Source organism: Buteo buteo, chromosome 13 (assembly GCF_964188355.1).
Source record: "Buteo buteo chromosome 13, bButBut1.hap1.1, whole genome shotgun sequence".
NCBI classification, from domain to species: Eukaryota; Metazoa; Chordata; class Aves; order Accipitriformes; family Accipitridae; genus Buteo; species Buteo buteo.
The window spans coordinates 38,430,536-38,450,116 of record NC_134183.1 but is presented as its reverse complement, the minus strand read 5'-3'; the positions used below and the strand labels follow the sequence as shown (position 1 = coordinate 38,450,116).

General features: G+C 41.6%; 1 protein-coding gene across 2 annotated transcripts in view; it reads right to left on the bottom strand.

Moving 5' to 3' along the window:
• MYO9A (myosin IXA) overlaps positions 1-19,581 on the bottom strand; it is a 191,141-nt gene that overhangs the window by 38,304 nt on the left and 133,256 nt on the right. For both annotated transcript variants that reach the window (XM_075045734.1, XM_075045735.1), the window contains exons 12-16: positions 15,070-15,191; positions 13,503-13,644; positions 12,504-12,699; positions 7,920-8,039; positions 3,168-3,243 (exon numbers count right to left, since the gene is read on the bottom strand). In XM_075045734.1, the coding sequence (XP_074901835.1) occupies positions 3,168-3,243; positions 7,920-8,039; positions 12,504-12,699; positions 13,503-13,644; positions 15,070-15,191 (656 nt within the window). The remainder of the gene's footprint in view (positions 1-3,167; positions 3,244-7,919; positions 8,040-12,503; positions 12,700-13,502; positions 13,645-15,069; positions 15,192-19,581) is intronic.

The window sequence follows — 19,581 nt, the reverse complement described above, 5'->3', positions numbered from 1 at the left end:
TCTCAGGCTTGAGACCAGCTGTGGATATATGGACTCTGAACAAGACTACAGAATAGAAATCCCTAGAAACTCCCATGTGGTTTTGGGGGAAAAAAAAGACAGCTGTTTATTATGGACACTTTAGGATGTATACATGCATATGGTGACTGATGCAGGCTTTTTGGTAGTTGGGAGGTCAATCATCTCACCAAGCCCAATCAACTGTTTCAAGACAGACTGATCAACACCTGCTTTCCTGCATGCCACTTAGATATCACTGCACATAAAACAGTTTCATCAATGAACATAAACCAGCAGGAAAACGGACAGCCCGAGAGGTTTTGGTTAGTGATGGCATGGCTTTCATTACTCGATGGTTGGTGAAGGGACTTCCAAGGCATGCCGGCTTTCCAACACTCTGCTGAAGCCTGGTTTCCACCCCCCACCATGTGCAAACCACCCGTCCACTTTCTTCTGAGATCAGAGGAGAGCACTGGGCTCACTAAACTCTCCGCAATGACTTCCTGAGTGATGTCATGCCTCAAATTTGCTTTTAGAAGCAAGCCCCGGGCTATCCTGTGGGTTGGATGTGCAACTGCAGACTTATCAGGGACCACATGATCACGAGATGGCTTTGAAAGCAAATTCCTGTTTAATTTAGCTCCATAAATCACTTGCCGGTCTATCTGCTGGAAAGCTGTTAAAGTAAAGCTCTCTTCTATATGTTACCTTCACCCATGTATTTACCCCTTCTTGCTTGACAAGGGCAATTTAACTGAAATACCAACATTTATCAAATGTGATATGACTCCTCAGATCAAAATCATGACTCTTCAGATCAAAATCATCTTCAATGAAAGGTATAAAAATCACCTGCCTACTCCGAAAGCGCAGGCTGTACTTTAGAGATCTTACAAGAGACCCCGTTTGTGCTTTCAGAAGGAAGGAGCACAGACGACATTTGGGGACCCATCACTGATGATGCCCAAGAGAAGCAAAGATCATGGACCGTGCTACTGAGGCACCACACGAGGAGGAGCACAGGAGTTGGGACAGCTTCAAAAGTACATTTTCTGCAAATATATCAGTAAAGGGAATAAACTGTCTGTCCTGACCCTGTTGTTAGGATGCAACCTCTGAGGATGATGGAAGAAAGACACAGTAGTTGCTACCCTTGATCCTAGCTCTTTAAGGCAACTTGTCTGCTATGCTGGCTTGGGTTAAGTCAACTAAATAGAGCTGACCACAGACTGAACTCCACAGTAAATAAATACATCCCCCTTGTTGCCTGGGACAGGAGTAGCTTCCCTGCCTTTACAATGGCCCCTTGCTGGGATAATTGAAATGTTTTGGGCTATGAAAATGCTGGCAGCCCAAGCTGCCGCACTAACATGCCTCCAAAGCTGGAGCTCGCCCCATCCCACTTCGCAGATGTTCTTCATGCACCAACATCAGATTTGAAGGCTTGCTAGAGAAACTGCAGAACTTCGCCTATCTACATGTGAAGATCTCCCAGGGACAAAGTTTCATGTTACATCACATTTAGGGAAACCTGCGCAACCAGAGATGCTAGAAACAGCGAACGTCACCTCTGGAGACACCAACCTTCTCTGCCTCAAACATTACCATGTACCTACTATTGTCGTAACCCAACAGATTAGAGCTGTAGCAGCTATAGCACTAGGAGAAAGAAAAAAAGGAGGGGTGGGAAAGACTGATGTGAGGACAACCAGGGTTGCATCACCTTCCCACGATAGGGTGAGATTGCTTGCACAAGCTGGATTTCTGCCCAAACTCAAGAAGTGGCACAAATTTGTGAATTCAATCCAACAATTTTATGGAAATCACATCCTTTTTGACCACTGAAAATAAGCCAACTTGTAATGTTATGAGAATATTCAGTTCTCCTTCAGCAGGGTGCTACCACCACTCTCAAAGGGAAGAAATTCAGGGCAAGAGGGATATTCTAGTCTTGATGGCAATCAGAGGGCACATGCTGAACAAAGCCAGACAATGAAAGCCACTTTTGTTGCCCTAGAAAAAAAACAACGGAACAACCTGTGTCTCATTTCTGTCTTGGCCATTTGGCATTAAAGCCAGTAAAAAATGAGGTTTAATGATATATTTGGAGGATATTTTATTTTGTGTGGAAGGGAAGCCCACTGAGATGGAAGGACCATTACAGGGGATTTGATGGACATGTTTCAGGAGACAGTGTCAGACTACTCTTGACTTGTTCTGGACTTCTTGAGAAACTCAGAGCAGCCATGAAGTTACACCTGGATGTCTGCAGCTCCAAGCAATTGTTTTAGGAGTTGAGGTTGCTTTGATCGTATCTTTCCCCAGCACACACACACATCTCCTCAGAGGGAAGCAGAGAGGCACTGTACCCTTTTAGAGGTAGTATTTGGATAATCAGACTTTCTGGGGTCTGCAGAGAGATAGCACAAGAGTAGTTGGAGAAAAGGAGGAGGATGAGTGCCCAGATATCCCTTTGAAATGAAGATGTTTTGCTTCGTAAGTAACTTAATTCTGAAATGGATTTGGAAAACCTTTTGCAGAAGAGGCACACATCTGCATCTCAAAGTATAGACCTGACTCTCAAGCAGAAAGGTCTCGTTAAGTAGTTGCTTGAATGGCCAGAACCTTCAAGGAAGGATCAAAAAATAAAACTGTACATAAAAACTGTAAAAATTGAACCTTTTTGAAGTTAACATGTTTCTTTCCCTTAAAAACAAGGAAACATTTGACAAGGTACCAACTCAAGGCCCCTAACTTCCCACGTCCTCCACACTCAGTGGCGCCTAGAGCCATCATCACACCGCTTGCATGCAATTCTGCACCCAAACACATAATTGGTTTTTTTGTACCAGAAAAATCCCCAGTAAATTTTCATTTCCTTGATATCGGCACATTCATTAGGGGTTTTTTGCAAGCATCTTACCACCTCGTATGCCACACCACCTGCAATTGCTGCCTTCTGACACAGGAAAGTTGCTTTCCCTGCCTGCCGTTTAGTCAAGTAAAGATACTTAGATATGATCACATAGCAGAGAAAGAACAAAGAGAAGACAAAATTAATAAGTAAGCTGGGAGAAACTTTAATACAATCATTTATAACGAAAGACAGTGCTCTCCCATCCCAGATTTCCTTGTCATGCCAATGTAAAAAAATGCAAGAGACTTACCGCTGGGTCCTCTCATTGATGGTATTTACTCCCTGGAGATCTGAGAGCGGTGTCCGCGGGCTCTTCCGAGTAATACCTAAAGCAGCACATGAAAAAAAAAAAAACTTTCTACCTGGCTCTTCACCAAAAGGCAATTAGCACAGCCATAGCTTAGCACTGACTACAGCAAGGAGGAGCATGTACATGTCATGGCACATGCTGGGCATACAAGGGTGCCAAGGATGCCAACATACCCGTCGTCCACTAAGTTCTACCTCTCTGCCACAAAGTCATCACCCTTATGAGTAATGCTGTTTGCTCAAACCTACTAATTCCCCTCCCACACATGCACGGTGTGTTAGGCACATGTTGTCCCAGCTAGTAAGCAAACAGTGTGAAGGAAGAGGTCGCTGTGATGGGGGGGACCCGCCACCCATGTCCTGCATGTCCAAAATATTCCTAAGCTCTCTGCTGTGCATGGGACAACAGAGTTGCTTGCACGGGCAAAACACCTGGACATAAGTAGGGTGCTTGGAAAAATGGTCATTTATTCCTTGCACATTTCTTCCCGTCCTACAGATACATGGACAAGGACACATATAGCGAGTAGTATATACTGCACAGGGAGCTTTATTGCCTATTGAACCTGTATCCTTTGATAGGGGTAGTTTTAGAGCAATTTATATTTAATAAATAGCCAAGGAAGTTATCATGTATGGTTACAGAAGCAGACTTCAAGCTGTTATCTTCCCCAAAGTGGAAATGTTTTCTAACCAAGCATTTAGGAAGACAGAGGACAATTTTTCTAGACAACAAAACACTTTTCAAGTCACTAAACTACAGATTATTTAAAGACCCGATAAGTCTGAATTTGACATGGAAACAGCTGAGCAATTTTTTAACTGTCTCGAAATCACTGCTGTGAGACAGGAAACATCGCAGTGCTCACCTGAATATGGGAAAAAAAGTGTATTCCTTTACCCTGAGGTTTCTGTAGTGGAAAAAAAAATGGAAACAAACCCTCTCTGAAAAAAAAGAAGTCTAAACTATAGTTTGTAACAGAACAGGAAGAAGCAATACCATATTCCCTCCTCCCCGCATTTATCATTTTCCTATTTAATATAGCCCAGATGCTGAGCTAAAAGGTGTCCTAAGGATCTTTTTATTCTGAAGATGAACGCAAAGTGAATATGCAGAGATCTGAGCCCGTCCTGCCGAAATATTATTCCTCAGAGCCTGAAATTTCTAGGGTGAAGATTAATTCCTACCAAACCTCAACAGGTGACATCCCTTTAACAGGATATCTACTGTCCTCCTTTACCTGTTGAGATATTATAACAGGTTGTCTTGAAGCCTGAACATTGGGCAGGAGATGCCTGAAAAGGCTGATAGTCAGCTTGGTTAAATTATTGTATATAAAGTGTCCAAATATCCTAGAAATCTGAGCAAAAGAAAATTCCAGGAAGTGCTGCCACAGGTCATCTTTGATCCTGCCTGTGCTCCAAGGCAGGACCAAGTCACTCCTGCTGAGAAGGTTTTGCAATCTCCAACTCTGGAGGTTTTTGGAAAGCAAGCCAGATAATCTATCCAAGTGCCTAGCTATGACTAGAGGTCAAACCTCTCTTTTTAATCCCCCTTTTTGCCATTTAAGCCATTTTTTGTTACATTTCTCATCTTAGGAGCATTCTTTTACCTCTTTCAAGACTGGCATTTCTGTGCCAAAAGTGACTTGTTTAGAGCACAGAAACCCAATTGTAAAGGGGGGGGAAAAAAGAGAATAATCAGGAATCTGCTTAAAATATTGCATTACTATTTTCTGTACCTAGTTTTACACTAAGAAAGCACCTAACATCTAGCTGTGTCTATTTTTTATATAGTATATATGCCTGGATACTTACCCATTAAGGCACAGAAGGCTTCTCTAACCTAAAGCATTTCATGAAAAATGGGCTTTCACTGGTATTTCTCAGATTTTTGTTTTTATTCCATGCTCTTCTTTTTGGAGCAAACTCTGTCCTCCTTTACTTCCCTGCACTCCCCACCAAAGAAATCCCTGAGAAAAAGCCCCAAACACCATCTAGCCCAACAAGCCAAGCCGAAGTTATGAAGACAAGGTTGTAGCAAAATATTACTGCATCCGCACCTTGCATTGCTCAGGAAAAGGGAACTTCTATTTCGGGCTTCCAGACGATAGCTGCATTAAAACCGCATCGTAATTCTGCCAGCTTAGCATCTTAAGTGACTTTGATTAATAAAAGTTGTGGTGCACAAGCTGGGTTAAAGAGGATTGCTTTAGACATACCACCCCCCAAAAAAAGACTTTTCTACATTGTGCCGTCACTTGGCTCTTAAAAGTAGAAATACATACATGCCACAGCCAAATAAAAGTTGTCATATTGATGTAGCCCCTTTTTTGGGAAATAGAGCGGGATTTTTTAGAAATGAAAGGCAAAAGGTTTTAGATTTAAGCTGATGAGTCTCATGTGGCTTTGAGTATTCTCTTTAGTGAATACAGGCTATTAAATCGTATATATTAATACGTTGCATTCAAGGAACAGTGTTGTGAATGGAAACGACTCATTCCCTTCACCCAGCTCAGCTGCAGGCTTATCTATTTTACATTTCAGGAAGAAAATTATTCTGATTTTTCAAGCACGTTCCCTTTTCTTCAGCTGTAGTGTTTCAGAAAGACAGACTGATCTGTCTAACAGGTCTTTGCCTTCATCAAGAAGAGCTTTGGATAATCCCAGTCTGCTCCCTACTCATGAACGTCAACCAGCAGAGCTTTGGTCTTGAACTCAGAGATGTCTAAACACAGTGCCTTGCTCTGGTGGAAGACCATAAATTAATTGACAGACTCAAAGACACCAGCAAAGCAGCTGAGATGGGAAGGGAAGGGCGATCAGTTAGCTACACAAGCTGAATACCAAGTGACCTAAAGGGAATCTCAATATACTCACCAAATCAATTTGTTTCCTCTCTTTGTGCATAGCTAGAACTAACTGCACAATTCAAGACAAGGAGATGATCTATCTGGTCCCTCTCTCAAAGATGACATGGGCATAACCTCATCTGACTTCTGGGAAAAGCAGAGTCGCTGGGGCCAACCTCAGCCTGAGCATCCTCGCCTGCGGGGCCCGCAAGCTCACTAAATTCAGGACCCAAAAATGATACACGCTCCAACCCCCGTTTAGCCTGCCAAAGAAATGAAGCCTCGGGAAGCAGCTTGCAGGAGCACACCCTGTGGGAAGACGCGAAAGATTTCTGAATGCAGAACATGAATTACTTGTTTGTCAGGTCGGATGCTCTCAGCCAATTCACAAACTACAGCAATGTTACTCTCGGATCCATGTGTTGGTTTTATCCTAAGAGAGACCAAGCTATGTGGAATAGCCTATAATAAGTGAGGTTTGAACATGTTGAGCTCAACACTGAGCTCAACTTCACTGCTTCACATTAAGTTAAAGCTCTGTTCCTAAGTGGCTCTTGAGTTGTATGAATTTCCCTCTTCACGCCTAAGCAACTGCAAATCAAGGCCCCCCCCGCAACTTCCCATATTGCTGAGTTAACCTACAAATTAAAATTGATTAATTAACTGCAATTAAAGTTACTCTACTGATAATCGTCTTCCTTTTCAATAGTTTCTCAGTAGCATCAGCAAGGTCACTTAGCACAACACCACTCAATAAAATCTAGTGCTGTGTTTGTCTTCCTGCTTTATATTTCTTTGTAGCAATAGTAGCAATAGTGGGAACTTGTAGGAAAAAATAACATAGTCCAAATTAAGAATTAAAGTCTAAATTAAGAATTAAAACACCTCTGCTCCCCCAACGTTATGTGCTGCAGGAAGCATGGAAATCTGATATAAGGTTTCTAGCAGGAAAAGCGTATTTGTGAAGACTTAACACACAACTACTGTACTTACCGTGGTCAGCTCTGCAGAAAAAACCTGGGTGTTTTGCATTTACTCCTATGTTGCACGATGTTTATGTTAGCAACTTGGGCTGAGGATTTGCCCTTGAAGAATGCATATAGCAGTGCTCTATTTCTGTAAGCTTTAATGTGCAACATGAAGGAAAAGAATAATGGCAGAAAAATGATATATCTAAAGATATGAGCACCAAATATATATATATTTTTATATATATATATATAAAAAATACAGTAGTGCAGGCAAGAGTGTCCGTGTTGTCATGCAGGATGAGTTTTATTATGTGACAGAGGAGTGAGGAGGAAGAAATGGAGACCAAGTGCATCTTTACCCAACCTATTCTGTAGAATAACATTGCCAAATACTTTAGTTTTAGTAAAAGCCCTTGGAGACAATATTTTCACATGCTAAAGTTATTTTCAAAGTCCAACAAAATCCAAATAGTCAAATTCCAGTTGTATCAGCCACGTGCCTTATACCAGGAATATTCCTACCGGACTTGCAGTGCTTTGAACATATTATCACACATGTGATAACAACAATAAACCACACAACATATACCCCTAGCATCAGCATCTTGACTTAATGTCAGCGAGTAAACGGGGAAATCGCCAACAAAATGATGCGCTATCTCAAGAGATGTGGGTTTGCATTTAATTTTACTCTTCAAACTCTGCCTAATAATTTCTTGATAGGCTCAAAATTGCTATAAGGCAGCTGGTTCAATCCTGGAAGGCTCCTCGGGCATTTTTTTTAACCCTTTCTACACTGAATGCACCTGGTTTCCATTTCTTGGCATGTGAGTGTTGTATCAGAGGGAAGGGCGGATGGTGGAGCCTTACTGTACTTCTCCTCCTTGCATCTCTGCAGGATCTCTAAGCTCCTCTGATGAACTGGGTGATGGAGAAAGCTAAAACTATCCACACTTTTCAAAACCGCACATGGCACTGCATCATCATGCCCTTGGGGAAGCAAAATAAAAACAACAAAAAAAAAAAAATGGAGAGAAGAGAAAGATTATATAAGCAGAAATCAGGAGAGGCTAAAGAACAAGCCCGAAGGACGCAAGAGCTCAAGGGTCATGTGTTTTTCACACTCAACACAATTTAACCTCAGTTTCCTCCTAACACGGTGTCGTGGCACAGAGCGATGGGCTGGACCGCATCCCAACCCCACTTATAAGCCTTATTAGCCAGAGCATAATCACTTTATAATCATTCTGCAATTATTTGGGCAAAAAGTAGATGATTAGATAAATCTTTACTTTTATTAACTGTTTTTTAAAATCCTTCCTGTGCCTCTGCCAGGCGTTATCCGCAATTCCCTGCGCAGACGCTCCCGGACACGGCCACCTCATATTCTCATCTTGCATCCCAGAGGCGTGCTTTGCTCAGATATTGGCAATCAAAAGGAAAAATAGAAATTATTTGTATTAAGCAAGGGTTCTGTATTCCTCAAGGGCAGAGGACACAGAGTCTGGAGTTAGGTAGGATGGGTTTGAGGTCAGAAGTTGGAAGAAACCATCGTTGCGTGGCCAAGAGGACTTTTGATGGCCCAGCTCTGACCATAGGGTGGAGGAGAGGTTACACAGGTGACTCTATGCAATCAGGCAGCACCTCTGCATCATCGTTTAGGTGGCCAAGTCATGGGATACGTCATGCTCCCGTTGAGGCATGATGAGGTCACAGAGGAGTTACCTTGTGTCAGCACGTACGGAAGCATTTGATACCAATGCATTAAATCATCAGAAAGGACTGAGCTGAACTTTACAGAGGAACACTATCAAGGGGCATCTTCCTTGCATTAACACCACTTCATACTGCTCAGTGGGACCTCAAAGATCATTTTTTTGGTTGCTATCACCTTTATTTGGCAAATACAGGGGCGGGGGGGCTTGATTCTTTTTGGGGGTGTGTGGTTTTTTTGGTGCCTGGCTTCAGGAATAAATCTGCAGAAGTCAACAGGATTGTTTTTGAGACCCTGTCATCATGTAGGTCAGCCACAACAGGCACTAATGCAAAGAGCAACCCTTGCTGGCTTAATGCAAACGCAGAGCCTATCAAGGGAGCACAGGGCGCCAGGACCATGAACCCTTTGTCAGAGCGAGGATTTAGGTTTGTGTCCAGCAAAACCAAGATGAGAAAGCTGAGAGTCTCCACAGCCTGGCTTATACGAACAGCACCAGTTCTTCTGTCAAGTTTTCACTAACATAGAATTAGGGGGTTTTGTGTCATAAATTTGTATCGATGATACAGCAAAAAAATTTCTTTCTTAAAAAGCTTGATAATGTTCCTTTAATCAAAGTTCACTAACAAATCTAGTTCAAATGCGTAGTTCTTTTGGACCACCTCAATCCCCCCTGATAAACTCAACAATAATAATTAAGAAATCAAATTATTGAAAACGTCCACCCTTCAGCTAATTGCAGCTTGCCAGATCCCAGTGCGTTTCATCCAAGGAGGGTTGGCAGCACCATAAGAGGTATCTCTCGGGTAGAAGAGAAAGGTACCAAACAGAATTCACAGTGACACCGCTTTGCTGCTCTTCACCTCCAGGTTAACGAGGACAATCGTGCAGTCACTAAAAGCTGCGCTACGAGGATATTAGGAGCACAAAGAGAGGAGTCTCCAAAGCCAGCAGGAAAAAATGCTGATTATCCTTACAGAAGCAGCGGTAGCACTGTTTGGCACTGCTGACATGGAGAAGACAACCAACAGGATGACGCAAAAAGAAAGCAGAGCAAAACTTTGCAGAGCTGCTTATACATACACCAGAGATTGTTCATTAAAATCTCCGTTGGGTATTGCAAGCATGACTCAGACAGGCCTTCAAACAGGTAAAAGCAAGGGAGATCCATTTGGGGTTAAGACAAAAGAGGGCAAAGAACCTTAAATAAAAAAAAAGCATGCTTCAGATATTTTCCGACTCATTAATTACACCTGCCTGATGGATGGTAGCAGCAACAGACAGGACCTCAGAAACAAAGAACAGGGCAGCACACCTTTTTAAAAATTATATACAAATATTAAGCGTGCACACTTGGATGAACATACATGTGTGAAGTTATTCTCAGATAATCTACTATAATTTTATCAAAAGCTACACATCTGTGGGCAGTAAGGCATTCGAATCAGGCTAATTAAAGCCAACAAAGTTTGGTAAAAAAACCAAAATAAACCTAAAAACATACGCTGTCTTTGGTTGTCTGCTTTTGTCTATTGAGGTGGGATAATTTTAGTGATCCTTTAATAATTCATAAATGCTTTCTGCCATAGATGCAAAGCATCAGTCTGGGGCTTTTCTGGATTATTTCGGGGAGCAGGAGGGACACCAGCATCAGGTAGTGGATCCGCCGTGCCACACCAGCCCACCCCACTGTCCAGACACTGGCCAAGCCTTCTGCTGAGGTCCACCTCTTCTACAGCCATCTGCTTTGTGGTGCTTTGGCAAGATGGATGGGATTTTGGAGAAGGACAACGGAACAGAAGATGGGCCTGAGGTCTTGCCAGCAAAAGCATGATGAAAACATTGCCACAGATCTCACCTTGCCAACTGCTACCACTACCTGGGCAGAAGTCAAGCTAGGAGATGATGGGTACCTCTCCAGAGAGGGCAGAGGCAGCTGAACATGTAGTCCCAGCTCTGCCATTGCTTGTAGGGCAAGCTTTCCCTACAGATAAGGTATACCTCAACATGGGAATTAGATTTAGGTAATCTCCTCCCACTAGTTCTGCCTATATAACAGTGACTTTCTCATGACTTTTTCCCAATTCAGGCTGAAGATGCATATAGAAACTCAGGTTATAAATTATCTGAAGATTGTCAGGAAGTTTAAGACAAACCTTATCCAGCTTTCTGAGGGGTTTTGTTTTGTTTTCTTTTTTTTTTTTTTACTCAAAAACCAGAGGTTACAAAGCACAAAGACGTTTGAAAGCAAACTAAAGGATACCAGACAGATAAAAGAGCAGCACCACATGCTAGAAAAGATTTAGAAACTCATCCATTACTGTGTATTGGTTAGTTTTGGTATGGAAAGAAAAGGCGATGCAAGAACCGAGTCTCAGAATTGTCTGAAAACCTCCTGGACTCTATTTTATACCTATATATTGAGAGAGATATATGTCTCTATAACATATAGATATAAGCAAGTTATTGCCGCAAACTCAAGACTGGAAAGCGTAAAGCTAGCTAGTGAGGAGACAAGCATGGCAGGCATGACCAATTGCCAGAGACACAGAAAGCCAAGCAGGGCTTGAAATTAGCTCTTACTTCCCAAGACTGAACGTGTTTTTATTATCTCCTTGATCAGCTTACTTTAGTTCAGCCTGGGTTTTATGCAAGATGAAAAGGTGATGCTAGGAAAATGCAAATATGGATTTTTGGAAGCCAACTCTTTCGAGTGATGTTTCTCCCAATGCCAAATATCTTTGCCATCTACCTCTTGGCATTACAAAACTCTGCTGTCCATAAATGCTGCTTTGATGTGCCAGATAGACCCAGGTTCACCAGAAAGATTTTTTTCTCATACATCGCATCCAAGCGGTTTGAGAGGAAGAGCCTCAAGAGCTGAAAGCCGATTTTTGCCACCTGCTCTTCTGGCAATGCTATTATTCGCCCCAAACAAGAAAATTATTCTTTCCACTTGTACGGTTTCCATACCTACGTTCCTTGTCCCAGGCTCCTTGGCTCTCCCTGCTACACACCTCTCCAACTAAAAAAAAATTCACAGTGCGGCTCCATGCTTTATTTTAACTCAGCTGACATTTTCCCTGCTGAGGCTCTAATTTCATCATGAATTTCAAGCCCTCTTCTGCCCAGAAATTAATAGTAATAGCTTGTACCCATCTTTCCAAAATTGCTTTATGCAGAGAAATGGTCTAAAAGCACAGCCAGGTATTGCCTGCCACAGCATGATGATGCACCGTTACTTTCCTTTAATTTAATGCCCCCACATTTGGCATGAGGTGGTTCTGGATGACTGCAAAGCAATGAATTTTGCTAGACAAGAGACACACTCTCTTGCAGCTTAAAGGGTGAACAGCGTGAAAAACTATAGAGAAGAATTATCGCCTTTTTTTGTTTCCAGATGTAACTAACAGCTCAAGAATTCCTAGCAAAAGTGATCTGCCTTATTTGCTGAATAATTTTTATGTCTCTGTTTGAATTGTTCAGACTTTCCTATGCATGCATCCTACAAAAAGGAAAAGTTAAAGCAGCAGTAAAGTGAAAATCTTTTCTTATGATGTGTTAAAATCCAAATGTACCTTTAAATGTAACTTTTGCATAGCAAAAATCTGCACACTATTTAATGAGTTTTTAAATAGATTAATAGCTCCTAATAAGTCAGGCTACTGTAGTAATATATTAGACCTAAATTGCTGGCGAAAAACAGGCACTAGGATTAGGAGATTGGCCAAAACACATACCAGTTTTTTTCTCCACGTATCGTTTTCCAGCCTCCCTAAAAGCAACCATCGCCCTGAAAAATGCTCGCAGGACTGCCCAGCGGAAGACGGCCACCGGGTCGATCCCAATCATCCCACAGATAAAGGCGTTTTTGCTGCTTCGCAGGAGAGCTACAATGTCTGGGCGCATATGATCTGTGTTTTTCTCACGGAAATCCTAGGGAAGGAGAAAAAGGAAGGGAGAAAAGAGGAAAATAAACAACATCTACAAGATACGCTGGGTAAGATATGACAGGCTACCCCTGGGACAGCATGACTATTGAAACCTGCTTCTATCTTTTTTTTCTGCCCCCATATTAGATGCCTCTTTATGTCCAGAAAATAAATGTCTTATCCCAAAGCACTGCTCTCTGAAGCATCTCGAAGCTGATGCTGGGATTTGGCATGTGCATTTGTTGCATCAGAAACACAGTTACAGATTTGCTCTCATAAATCCAGAGGCTGTTTCTCTTACAGGCTCACCTGCCCACCAGAATTCCTTCTGCTAATAATTGGCATGAATGTAAATGGGGTCAACTTTGAAATCATTTGCATGGGATTTTAAAAAGTACCTGCAGCAGTGAGATGCTGAGACCTATGCTTATGTAACCTGTATTAAAAAAATGGCTAATGATGAAAAAAACACTGGGTTTTCTACACAAACCAAGCCCAGAAAGGCTACCAAATACCCAATTTCAACTCCCTGTTGGGACGTAGCATTAACCTCAGTGCACATCCCTAATTTCTTCCCCAAAACGCCAACTCGCAGAGCTTGCAATGTGGAGAACAGGAAGACATATCCCCACTACCTTCTCATTTCAGCCTAGCTTTTCACCAAATACTTCTCTCCCAACTCTCGCATCTCTTCTCTAGCCAAGTCCTCTTCCAAACACCTCTGTGGAGCATTTGGGGCTCTCCTTCCCCAACACAGCTAGATGATTTAAATGAAAAAAACTGCTAGGGAACAGCTGGGTGACAGACCTTCACTCTGTACTTCACTTTGCCCGCATAGTGTTTGATGATGAAAGCTGGCTCCATGACTGCTGGAAATTCAATGTAGGAGTTCCCTTCGTGTTGACGCTTAAACTTGTCCAGTAGTGTCTGGTTTGTGGCTTGAGGAAAACTGAATGGAAAGAATTAAAAAGAAGATAGCCATAAAGCCAACAAAAAAGCTTTTATACTTCTTTCTTGACCACAAATGGGAAAATACAGATATTCTGAGCTTCCACTTCTGTGCCTGCAGATACTAAGCAAGCACTATTTTGTATGCTGTCATGTGGTTATATACAAATACAAGGTATAGCTGGCATCTGAAGAACTCTTAACTGATTTAGTAATGGTCTGCAATCAGTCATAAAAGCACAAATAGGTGTATTTTTATTGTGGTATACTGCACTGTATGCCCATTGCATGGAAATTATTCAGGGTAGCTGCGTTTACCTGAAACCCCGAGTTTCTGTCATTGGTGTTGAGGCTTAGACTGCTCCTGTATCTATGGGGTATCCACACATTCAGGAAATATTGAGCTGCTTTGCCTACAAATCTCACTTCAACTTCAGGGGTTACTTGACTGATCCCGGTATAGGAGAGAGGAAGAAAAAGGACAGAGCTTGAGCAGAGCCTCTTGGTATGAGCAAGCTAATCCTCCATCCTCAAACTTCATGTAAATCTGCAACTTGGGAGTACATTTCACAACTTTAGCTAATTTAAGCTTTTATAGCCTGGTACAGTATCCCTGGGACAACATCACTGCTGTGTGTCTGGTCAATGAGACAAGAAACGAAGGAGAAACCCACAAGCAAAATGGTGGGAGGAGAGCTCGTGCCCTGGACCGGAGCCACGCGGATCCGAGGTGATGCCAGCAAAACTGCCTGGCCTTTCCCTGCCTTTCACATGGAGAAAACCGGCACATTCATTCAACGGGAGATCCCTTACACTCAGAAGTTTCTACCCAAAAGCAGACCTAGGAGCCACGTGCTCATCTGGTAACTTCTACGAAGACAAGCTGGATGGATATAACCAAGGATGCAAACCTGAGCTGCATCCATGATGCCCATGAAACCCTATGGAAGTGCAGCCCCTACATACAAGTGCCCTACATACAAGTTCACTCTGGCTTAATTTTTAAAAGTAAATCGATAAATCCACCTTACATCTCAATAACAGCACCCACACAACCTGCTTTAACTCATGCACTTGGATTCTCCCTTCACTCAGCTCAACTTCAAGCATCTTCACCTCCTTACACCACAAGAGACAGCAAGAGAAATGAGGAGAGAAGCAAAGGAAACCTTTTCCCTTCCCTTTAAAAGAAGAAATTCTTGAAACAGAATTTTAATTATTATTTGTTAAGGCTTTTTGCACAGCTTGCTGATTCTCCACTGTTTGCCTTACCACCTCGGAAACAAAACTAGAGACATAAGATAAATCAACCCAGCGAGCTATTAGCATCTTTCTAGGAAGAATCACAAGAGGTAAGGGTTAAGGATAAACACTTTTTAAGTGAAAAAACAAATATCGGTAGCAAAACTAACAGTTTCCTACTCACTTGCTTTCCTCATCCAGCAGATGGAGCAGGCCTGTCGGCTTCTTACTGATCAGGTTGATGCAGCCAGAGTTGTCTATGTAGTCGATGTTGTGCCAGCTAATTCCTTCTGCTCTATATTCCTCCTAAAAAAACCCCACAGATATTATAACGATACTGGATGCAAGCAAAAAAAAAAAAAAAAAAGGTTAAATTTGAAGGGTTTCATGGAAACTGATGCACCATTTACCAAAATGAACATCTCTTCTGCTAATATGCCACCAGTATTTTTTTTTTTTGATGCAAAAGAAAATGATAAAGAACCACTTGAACAACCTAAACCACAGGGAACAGCACAGCATTTTAGTTTCAGGTGTACCAGCCTTTTGCTCAGACATAGGTTAGCTATATGGCAGACCATGCCTACCAAGGATGCACGGCATGCTACACATCATTGCTTCTTGCTTTCCTTTTCCTGGCTTGCCATTCAAGTGTTATATGATGTATTTGCATCAACTAATATTTAGTATTTAGTTGCTAGAAGAAAACGGTGGTACAACATGCTCATTTCATTACACAGAAAACGCAATATAACTCCCTTTCCTGCTTCACTGGGCTCTACTCTTCTATATCTCACAGTATCAATGGCTGGTGCTATAAGGACTAACGAAGAGACCTCCAGCTAGCAGAAATCACCGCTCTAAGACCAGCAGAGCCACAACCCTTTACAGTAAAAGTGAGAATCTGTCCCCAAATTCATGCTAAGGAAAAAAACCCTATTTATTTTCCACCAAAATAACCCCAACCCTTGCTCTTTTATAAAGGTTATCTCCTCTGAGATAGATTTTCAACTGGATTACTTCGAGAAGTCTTTTGCAGAAATTATTTTAGGGCATCTGGAAGAAAGTAGAGTTTAAAAATCATAATTTTTATCATATGCTTTTAGGACTTGTGACTCACTCTCAAAACAGCAATATTGCAAGTGTACCTTACTCCCTGTGTTGGAAAAAGCCCTACCAATCTAAGCTGCATTTTTACTTCTCTATCACAAGACATTTTGATGGCAGAATCAAAGAAAAAAAGGGAAAAAAATCCTCAAAATTACACTAATATGATGCACCTTTATAACAATCCTATTCATTTTTATTGCTGCTTCTGCTTTTATTTTTAACACGAGCAAAAAACTTTAAAAAAAAGTATGTTCTTCCAACTCTCCTCACCCAAAATTAACATGAACTCTACATATATTATTTTTAGAATTAAAGATCCTGAAGTGCTTTGAGAGATCTCACAAGGAAATTTTTGCTAAAAAACTACAAGGTCCTGAACTCAGTATTTGAGATTTCATATACCTTTACACCAACGATACATACTCTATGCATATGTGTGCGGGCATAGAAGGAGTTTTTAACAGCCTTAAAGCCTTTTGGGGTCAAAACATAACACATCCCATTGGAAAAAAAAAATGCTGAAAATAAGGAACAACTCTGCATTATTAATTTTATTTTTTCTTTTTTCTTTTTTTTTTTTTTTTTGTTTTTTTTAAATTAGGTTCCTGCAGAGCAACCAGGACACAGCAGGCATGCAGAATAACATTCACAAGTCCCTGCTAAATTATAGGCATTTAAAAGTCATGTATTTGACTAAGACTCATTGCATTTTCAGTGCAAGTCAGGAAAATAAGCTTCTATACAGCAATCCAGCCAACTGTAGAAGACTGCATATTTCTTGAGCGAGCGTGAGCTTCTCTTGACTGATTTAAAAGAGAGAGACGGCGATGCGTGCAGCGGTAATGGGAGTCAGCATCATTTATCAACTGCCTGCTCCTGACAGCCGCTTAATCGCATGCAGGGTCTATTAGTCCCAGCTTTACCCGCTCAGGACTGGTCCTGAGCACCTGGAGAGCAATATACCTTGCCATGATGATAAAAGAGCAGCCTTATTTTAGTGGTGATGGGTGGCTGGTGCATGTTACTTGGCTTGACTATTTATTATCATGACTCTTTTTTGAACTACTTGTATGGGGGCTTTACGTATTCCCTCCCCTCCTTCCCCCCAAACCCCCAACTATCTAGAGTTTTAAGTCTGCATACATCTAAACCAGGCACATGCCATCACTCTGCTCTAGAAGCCCTCTAGACATCCATAGCTCCACGAGGGACACTTGGCAACCGCACAATGAATGTTGCCGTGAAACTCTTTTGAGCACACTAAAAACTTCTACTACTCCTAAGATCGGTGCAAAATAACTAATTAGCAATGCCAGCTGTTTTTTTTTTTTTTTTTTTAATATACCCCAGTAAATGACCATAAAAGACCAGAGTTCAAGGTCTCTACTTCTTTAGGCTCATTTTCAGCTCTGCCACAGATGGTGCATGACCTGAGGCCAGTCATCACATACCTCCTGGCCTCAGTTTCTTCAGCTGCAGGATTTTGGCTAATTTTCCCTCCTCTGCTCTTCTTTTTCCTCTGGGCTGGGTCAGAAACACTCACTCCCGGGCTGTGGGGTTGTTCCCCCCATCTGTCCATCCGCTGCTCCCTCCCTTCCATCCCCAATGCAACCTCTTGCTGTGTTGGCCAAATACGAAGCGGGATTAAAGTCCTCAACTAATAACCTTTTCCACAATAACTCAGATATACACTCTCATTTCAAGACAGGCGCAGCAGCAGGAACTATTCCAGAGCAATTGCTCCGAAGCTTAAATGGAAAAAAATTCCCCTTATTTCTTTTTCCTAGCATTTTTCCAGTTATTGGTTTGGTTGCCTTCAGAATCACAGCCCAGGAGAAATAACTATGGCTTTGTGATTGACTGATGTAATTCCTTGGGTGTTTGCTGATCTGCAGAACACCGTGCAAATTGTCCACATTAGGGCAGAAGCTTTAGGGTAAAATCATTGCTGTCCATATGTATATGTTAAACTTACTCAATTAAGTTTCAGTTATTAATCTTCTATATGATTTGTATATGATTTCTATATTCTATATTCATCTTTCTGCACAATTCAGGAGGTAGCCTTAAAATGTACATCCAAAATATTCCTTCACTTCTGAGTATGACAATAAAGTCTCTGCCATCCTTTGATGGATGCAGGGTGCTTGCAGAGCACTTGAATATTAAGGAATTAGATCCAAACAACAGGAGGTTTTCATTTAACAAAAATATGGTCAAGATGAAGACAATACGAAACACAGCCCACTCAAACAAAAAAACCTCAAACTGGAGGTTAATAAAAATCAGCTTAAATTTATACCTTGACTTAAAACTAAGTTATGTTTAGGGGCAAATTCCAATGTCCTTTTCCTAGAAGACTATCTTTACATCAAGAACCAAATCATTGACATTACCACTATCTACAAAAGTTTCTAGTGCAGTAAAGTCCATAGAGTCCTATTTTTGGCATCCTTACTCCCAAGAAAAATGTATAGATTTACTCCTCCTACCCCTGGATAGCTGAAGCCTGGTCTGCTGGAAGGTGGAGCAATGCAAGTTCACTGGAGAGGAGAGCACCAAGCTCCCAAACTCGGCAAAAGGAATTACGCAAAAAAACAAAAAAAGACATTCAGGTTCTTTTAGAGTGCAGCAGCTCCATATTTTCATTTAATTATTGGGTGAGATGCTACTGATTGCTCTCCAGGTGAGCTGTATAGCCACCACGAGCAGATTAATGCTTCTAATCATGCATTTAGAAACAATTCAGCTGCCTTGGCCACGATGACATTGGCAATATGTCAGCGTTGGCACCACATGTCACCGAAGGGACTCGTTCTGCCAGCGCGAGCACAATCACTTCTCAAATGCCGTCACCCAAATCAGAAGAGGGTTGTGTTGCCATAGCTGCAGCAGCACGCTCGCTGCAGCAGCCAGGTCAGCAAAATTGCGTAATGTGGATTTGGCCTCTCTGACTCAGCTGAAGCTCAGGAGAGAAGGGGGTTAGTGACTTAATCTCTCCTCTCTTTAGGGGAAAAAACCCCATATATATAATGTACTTCATTACTGCATTCAGTATTTAGAAAGATGTGGCTAGGCAGGGAGGTGGCTCATAAGAAAAGGCAATATTAGTCTGAGTTTTTTTGTTTGAAAGGGGTGCTTTTTAGAGCTTAAAATGCTCATGCTGACCTGAATAAAACACAATTTGTGATGTTCAAACATTAAAAAAAAAGATATAAAATGTGGATCCAGACTTTGAAATGCATATCCTCAGAATATGAGCATAAATCTTTACTGAATATCACACAGCATTATCTGAGGCATATCAGCATGTAAAATTGGGAGTACCGAATAAACAGAATGTGGCAGAATATCCAACATTTTTACATATGAAAATTAAAGGAACTCTAGTAAAGAGACAGCTAAGCACTATTAAAGAGAAACCCTGCCTGCCTACAACCGACCCCAGAGTACGTACATTGCTTATGCCACACAGAAGAATGAATTTAAGATTAAAATATGCTTGCTGAGCTTCAGGAAAACCTTCCCAACTGGGACACAAGGCTTGATGGAAACCCTACTGCTAGGAACAGAAAACATCCATAAT